The sequence below is a fragment of the Zootermopsis nevadensis genome, unplaced genomic scaffold, assembly GCF_977971745.1.
Source record: "Zootermopsis nevadensis isolate Lab colony 2312 unplaced genomic scaffold, Znev_1.0 Znev_ptg000024l, whole genome shotgun sequence".
In the NCBI taxonomy this organism is placed as follows: domain Eukaryota; kingdom Metazoa; phylum Arthropoda; class Insecta; order Blattodea; family Termopsidae; genus Zootermopsis; species Zootermopsis nevadensis.
The window spans coordinates 16152745-16160401 of NW_028259156.1; the positions used below are offsets into that span (position 1 = coordinate 16152745).

General features: G+C 37.1%; 1 protein-coding gene across 3 annotated transcripts in view; it reads left to right on the top strand.

Annotated features, from left to right (window-relative positions):
- LOC110838033 (uncharacterized) overlaps positions 1-7657 on the top strand; it is a 34068-nt gene extending 26411 nt beyond the window's left edge. For all 3 annotated transcript variants that reach the window (XM_022080799.2, XM_022080800.2, XM_022080801.2), the window contains 2 exons: positions 4475-4551; positions 5224-7657. In XM_022080799.2, coding sequence (XP_021936491.1) covers positions 4475-4551; positions 5224-5688 — 542 coding nt within the window. In that variant the 3' untranslated portion in view covers positions 5689-7657. The remainder of the gene's footprint in view (positions 1-4474; positions 4552-5223) is intronic.

Sequence of the window (7657 nt, forward strand, 5' to 3'; positions counted from 1 at the left end):
GAAAGAAAGCATTTTGGAAAAATAAAGACTGGTTTGTACTTCAGACAGGAAGTATATATCCATGCCAATTCGTTAACAAAACTGTTGAACCGCTTTCTGTATTAAATATAAGTTCGCCGTTTTATGACAGGAAAAGTAAAAACTCTATTGATCGGTGAAGGTGTCACGAGCAGCTAATATTTCGAATAGTTCAGTACTTTTATTTTATTTTTTCTAAAGGTACAGCTAGTGTACCTAGTGTATCTAAAACAACTCAAACGCCAATGAAAACGGAAAACTGAAGGGTTAGAAGTAGAATTAGCTGTACATTACACCCACTTGAATATGTGAATCACCAACTTATTTCTCTCCTATCGGCCTTCGGAAGTTTTAAAAAAAAAAGCAACACACCCTTGGCTCCGTACATTAATCGCATTTCACTGGCGTCAGTCTAGAAAGTAGAAATTGGTATCGCGGAATGCAGAGACGAGACAGGATACAGATTCACAAGACACAGCAGGGCAAGACTGCTCCATTGATTAACGTAGCATTCCTGTGCAGCGAACATGCCACATCGAGATTGCACGATCTCTTTCTCAATCGTGCAAACGACCACTTCTGACTAAAATTATAAATGGTTCCCCGTCCTAAATACAGTTTCACCTCATCGGCGGGACCACGATTATTCCCTTCGTCACCACGACCGATTTTGGGGTTCACTCAGCTTCCCATCCAGTGGGTACCCGGAACAAAAAGGTGGCCGACCACTCACCTCCGTCTAGTCGTCTAGAACGAGATTAAAAATGTGTGGAGGTATTATAAGGAGGAATTTTACTCTTTTACCTTTCATAACAATACAAGTAACAAATACGCATTTTGAAGATGTAATTTATGAATGCGTTCTTTACAACATTTCATTCTGAATGCTCTAATGGTTAATTACTTGCCCCATTAAACCGAAAGCCAAAAACCGATTTAATGGAGCCGCCATTTATTGTTTCACATTAAAAAAAATATTTTAACAAACTCGCGTAATTTTATATCTGTTATCATACGTAGTTTCAGAGACGCTACCAGCCCAACGAAAATTACTTTTTTTCTCCTATTGGTATTACCGATTGAGCGAAATTAAAAGTTTCGAGTTGTGTTAACGTCCAATATCATAGCGACAATTCCAAATTTAATCAAAATCCGTCCAGGGGTTCTCGAATTTAAATATGCGGACAGACATAACATGAACTCGTTACGTGAGAACGCATAATAATGGGCACCAGGAAAAGATTGTTTTGTGATAAAATTGTTCGGTATGTTGCAACAGCGGTGGACCAACAAGCTAGTCCGTGAGCTTATGTTGTGTGTATGTCTCATTGTCCAGGCATTCTGTTCTCTAATTTGAGAAGCCTGTGTAATCAGCCTGCCGACTGTTGGCAGCACCTGAACTCACCCGGTTGGAGGTCTCACCTGTGTTAGGAAGGATGATTTATGAGCTACAGTTAAGTAGTCGACTTATGAGTTCGTCAAATCGTGTGTTTTCGAAGACACTTAATATTATCTGTCGTATTCTTAAATTTGTAACGCAATGTAAATCCACTTCTCGTTGTCCTCACATGTAATAATATTAACAAGCTAGGAAATGCACACAAAGGATAAAAATTCTGTCGCGTTCGCCAGAATTTGACCTTTGGTTCTTGTGAATGACAGGAGAATTCCCTGGATGGAGATTCCCCATGCAAAATGCATGGGAGGGATTCCCCCGTCACGCGAGCAGCAACGCATGCATGCATACTCATATAATGTGCCCGTTATTGTTGTCCGATTCCAACTAAAATTGGAATCTGTAAGGACAATTAACAAAACTCCCGAGTATTAAATTTTATCAAAATTCACGCTGTCCTTATAGAGTTGTTACATGCAGACAGTGCCCCTGTTACAGAAACAGTGTTTGTTATTTTGCCAGGCCAGGAAGGCGGTCACATGTCAACATTGCAACTCTGCTCAGATACTTTGAGGATGTCGTAGTTATTTTTCATCGCCGCAGAAGCCAAGTTTTCTGTTGGGACATAATTACTTAACACGTGTCAATAATTACCTCGCTTCACTGAACTGGTGGGCGACGTTCTTCCGCGTGAGTGTGCCTGTCTGACGACCGAAGCACAGCCTCGAATCCTGCCTCGTAGCTTATAGATCGTCTGTCATAGTACAACTCCATTATACCTATTATGACTGCCTGATGGGATGAAGGCGATAGCTGTCGAGGACAGTTTGGTTAGTTAGCTGGTTCGTTCGTTCCTTAGTAGGCAGGAGGAAGTGAATGTAGACTGCTGGTACCTGAAAGGCAAATGTATAACAAGTCTCTTCTTTCATAACAACTTGTTTACCAGGGGAAATCGTGGTTGAAGAACAGATCTGAATTATGACTGATTCTTGGTTTATTAAAACTGAATCCAAGACATCTCGAACATGAAGCGACTATATCGATTCTTACGATTAACATATCAGAAAGTCGATAAATATTAACACAGAGCTAACTTCAAACTAACTTACGGAAACGGCTAGTTGTAGCAGAGAAATGGTTGGTGCTATATCTGCCCAACGCGGAATAGAAACATCAAGGGTAAGCACACATGCAGTGTTTAAGTGGTCGTAACTAGGTCTGATACACAAAATTTGAATGATGCCAACGTTTGTTAAAGAAACTTCCCTTACTGAAGATGCCACAGGGAATAAGTAGGAACCTGAAGACGGAGATAGAGTCCCATCTCCGAAACGTCGTTTTACGTTTTATATTTTATATTTTACTAGACGATGGATAATATCCAAGGAAATTTTTATTCAAATGACTCTTCACCATCGTCAAGAAGTTTTAGATTTGATAGGGAATAAGTAATTTTCCTTTCTAAATATTGCATTTTCGACGAAATTTATGATGCAAAGTTTACGTGCAGCCGTTGAAATCACATAGGTTCTATTGTGCAATTTAATGAATGTTAGCAACTATAATTTAGTTTGATGTTTGCCTATATGGACTTATGTGAAATCCTTCATTAGCCAAAACACGGGCTCGGTTAATACAAAACTGATGTCAATTTTAATATCAAATTTCGTTGACAGCTGGCCTTTTCGACTGCAAGTATTCACACAGTAAAACACTGAGATGGGAGAAAATGTCTTCTTTATTTAATAGATTTCTGTCACTTAAAAGTTAGTGAACATAACATTATGATTTCATGTTTAATATAAAAACTAATTAAATGAGTTAGTCATAATTCCGAATAGAAAAGAGAGAGGACTCACTGTTTGGCAAAAATAATTCTTTTTTTCTCTTTTAAGTAAACAAGACAGCTTACATTTAGATTATTTGGGCTATGTTTTCTCCGTTGTTTACGTTATAATGTAGTTAAAATGGGAAATTAGTTATGAAGGGTCTCTGGCAACGTTTCAGGTCTCTTATTACTCACCTGTCCAACAGTCCATTCATCTACTTAATTAATATTCTTACGTCGAGTGAACTGAATGAAAAAGCAAATGTGCTGATTGGTCCAGTCACAGTTTTTCATTACGGCCAGCTGGCCAGTTTAAGTTTTGTCATCCGAACTGTACTAATGGCCAATCCGTTTGGATAAAAGTAATGGTTGTGGCAAGCAAAATATTCCAGAATAGTTCTTGGGAATCTTCCCATTGGTCGAATATGGCTGCAAGACTTTGGAACGCTTGTTGGTAGTAATGTATTAATTTATTTGCACTAATTTTTTTTACGGAAGAACATTTGTCTCTGCTTTGCTGTTCATTTGTTTATCACCAACAATATTAGTACTACGTTACTGTATAAGATAAGGTCTGCATCGGAGTTATTTATTTCTGATATAATAATGTAATCTCCTTCAAATCACTGGCTAGTACAAGGTACATTTTAATGCTAAACCATAATGTCACCGTAACAAATCCTCAGAAAAAAAAGCATAATGGTACTCAGAATTTGACACATCTGTACCTGCACATAATATATTTTGTAAAGTGATGAGCAGCTAGCACAGTAAATGTCGGGGGGGGGGGAGGGGGGGGGGTTAATATAACTGTGCACTGCAATGGCTGACAATGAACACAGCGTCACTGTATACATAAATTAATAACTTAATGCACTCCTGAAAATTACAGATAATGTTAACACAATTTCACTTTTTTTTATATCTTCACAAACCCTTAATATTCTTCGGAATTCAAGAGTAAGAATCAGAAAGAAAGTCTATTAACTTCTGTAAATTATACAATAAACACTGAATTCCTTCTACACACACATATTAAGACAAATCAATATTCATAAATATTCTTCCATGAGCCATTAAATGTATGGATACATGAAGTGAACAATAGTTTTGTAAAAAAACTCACGCGCAGTCATTATTTCTTTTGTTTTTTTGAAGAAACACGCTGAGTTACTAAAATATTTAATCGGTGGGGCAGGCAAACAGTAACTGTGGATGTCTTACCATTTCAGGTCTGAAACGAGTTGCCTGGCCACCTCCCTCAGAAAACTCTGAGAACATTGTAGCAGAACAAGCAGTTTACAAAAAGGTAATAAGTGCTCGGTTAATTGGGGGACTGCATAACATAACCTTACTAGTAGTATCCAACCCAAGTTATGAATAAATTAACATCTTTATTATACGTAGGGTAAATTAATTTGGGGTAACTTGGAAAAACTACAGTAGACTCTCCCTTAACTGTGGTCTCTTAACTATATGGCTTAACCAATTTTTCTGGGCATCCCCAAATTCTCGCTGCACCATCCGTTCATTCTACATTTAGAGATTTCTAATAAGATAACATATCCTACCCACCGCATCAAACTTTTACTGACGTGAAATTTATTGCGTGTACTTCAACTGTGTGACATCAGATTATCGGACAGAACGACAACTTTGCAGTGTTGTTTAAGTGCATTCCTTAAAAAATAACTTCATTATGTATGTGATTTGAGGTTTTCACTGTAATGAGTGTTCAGAATATGGTTTGTGGGTGACTACCAACAATTCCCCGGAAAACATTGCCTCCATCCTCAGGGTACAATTGGAAGCTGGAAAACAGTGTTACTCTATAACGTTGGTAGCCACTACAAAACTGAATGTTGGCACAGCCAGAAGGCTGCAATCTAGACTTTACACTTGTTCCAAAGGAAAGGAAAGTGATTTATGCACGTTTAGTCTTGAAAAGAAACACCTGGATTCTAGTGATAAATGCTTACAGGGTCCTGTGTCTCAGCAGCAAAATACTTGGGAGAATTCATTTGACCAAGTACCAGCATCACAACTACAGCAACAACAGGAACAGAATCAGTTCTACCCACCTCCCCAACAACAGGTGTACCAACCGCAGTACGAGACACCTCCCACGACAGTCGTCCTACGAGCTGCTGCACCAGTGAGCCAGGAACCTCCGCCCGTGTTCACGTCCCAACCCGCGGCAACAAAAGGAGTTGGACAAAACATGAGGGGGGATCAGAAGTGGCCACCATCAGCTTACAAGCTGCAAGCAGAGGCTGAGAACGAGGCCAGGAAAGCATTGGCCAAAGGACCTGCCTTCCGTCCAAAGAAAGTCAAGAAAGACTATTCTGCCTTCTTTGCCCAGAACGCTCTCACCCCGAACTACCCCACGTACAAAGCTCCCCCTGGAACGCAGCATTACATTGAAGAAGGGACATCAACTTTTTGAACACTTTTCAAATTGTATCAAATCCTGCTACATGAAAGAAAATCAGGCATTTGTTTTAATCGTCAACAAATGTCTCTTTGATGTTTATGATCAAGCAAGTATTCAACACAAGTGTATATACAGGCTGCCCTAAAGTTCAATGAACTTCTTTGCTCATAACTGTGATACTGACAGCTTCGTTCTCTGGCAAAATGTTTTGAAATTTTCTGTAGAATTTAAAATTACTATGAACTATCACACTAGCCCTTTATGTCCTGAATTTTATTACCTGTTTAAGAAACTGCTACGCAATGTCGTATCAACTCTTGGAGTTATGCAGTCACATGTGGTATGATGGATTGGTTAAGAATCAAGAGTTTGGAGGACTGCAAAAGGAAGCAGAATTGTCCACTTTAATATAGTACCCTGGCATCTCTTGTAGAACCTAACAAAGACCACAGAAAACCTCTCTGGCAAACTGCGGTTCTCCTGAATACAAATAATGACATTTGGTCCTTGAATTTTACTTTGGAGAAAATTACTTCACTTAACTTAGTGATAATGTTAAGGTTCATATTAATGAATATGATTAAGATAATTATACAATAATAATATTCATAATAATAATTATTTCTTTATAACAGTATTTATTGATGTTAGAACTTGAAGCCACACTGTTCTGTTTCTTACCAATTTCAAAATATATGATCATAAAATTGGTGGGACTTCTAAGTCCTATGAGGATATAAAGGGGTTAAAAATTATATACGACCCTCCATTCCAAGATCTATCCAATACTGTGAAGTCTCACAATTATACGTAACTCTAATACTACAGTTATTAAGAATAAGGACAGTATAAACAATCAGTCTGCATTTCATTTAGCACATCTCAGGCTTTTGTGCCTGTAACAATGCATCTTTAATCTATCATGTAGCAGGCTTTGACTACAAACACTCCAGGTATAACATTCAAGGGTAAAATCCTTGCAACTGTTGTCATGCTTTACTTTATCTGCAGATTTCATTATGCTTTACGGTTATCTATCATTAATAGTATTTTATTCCACATACTATTTCCTGTATCTTTTTTAAAGTATGACATAATTCAGAAAGTAATAAAATATCAACATTCTTCTGCCACACAAAATTACAAAACATAACTTTCTGAAGCAAGTGACTGCATGATACGATGTATTTTTCCAGCATTTGAAGTAGACTTGGAGAATTTGTGTATGTTTATATATTCTAATGATTAAGCCTGCATCAGTCATAGTTTATCACAAAAATATTTTTGTAGGGAAGTGACATTTTTTCATCTGGTTAATCCTTTAAAAGGACGTAACTGCAATTATAAGATTCATCAGTTTTAACAATTTACATTTTTATGACAAGTACAGGAACTGTGATTTTTTATATGAATCTTGTATTGTTACTACATAAATCTTCATTTTTGTCTTCCTACCTTTACCTTTACTTTGAAAATTTCAAACCAGGACATACATATGGCTACTGCAACAGTGACACAGTTCCAAGGTGTTGTTCCCTAGATTGATTTCTTAGAAACTGGTGTTAATATTTTTACCTGTTTTTGAATGTCACCATACATAGTGTTCAAAACTTTCAATGATTCCTTAAGGAAGGTTTTTAATATAAATGCTTATACCCTAATAAATAGCGCTCCTCAATACTGTATTGTTGACTACGAAGACGAATCTTTCGAAAATAGGAATTGTTATAATAGCACATAAACGTAGAGCAAGCATGGCCAAATACAGAGACCCCTAACTTCCTGAAACAATAACAGCAACTCATTGTTTCCTTACTCTATTTTGTTGTTGTCTTTGTTTACAGTTTAACAGAAGTTGAATTAAATAGTGATCTTGATCAATGTTAACTGTTAATTTGTACTATTACATGTATTGCAGATTTCAAATATTATGTATATAAATATATATATATATATAAGCTTTCAAATGAAGGCAAGCAAA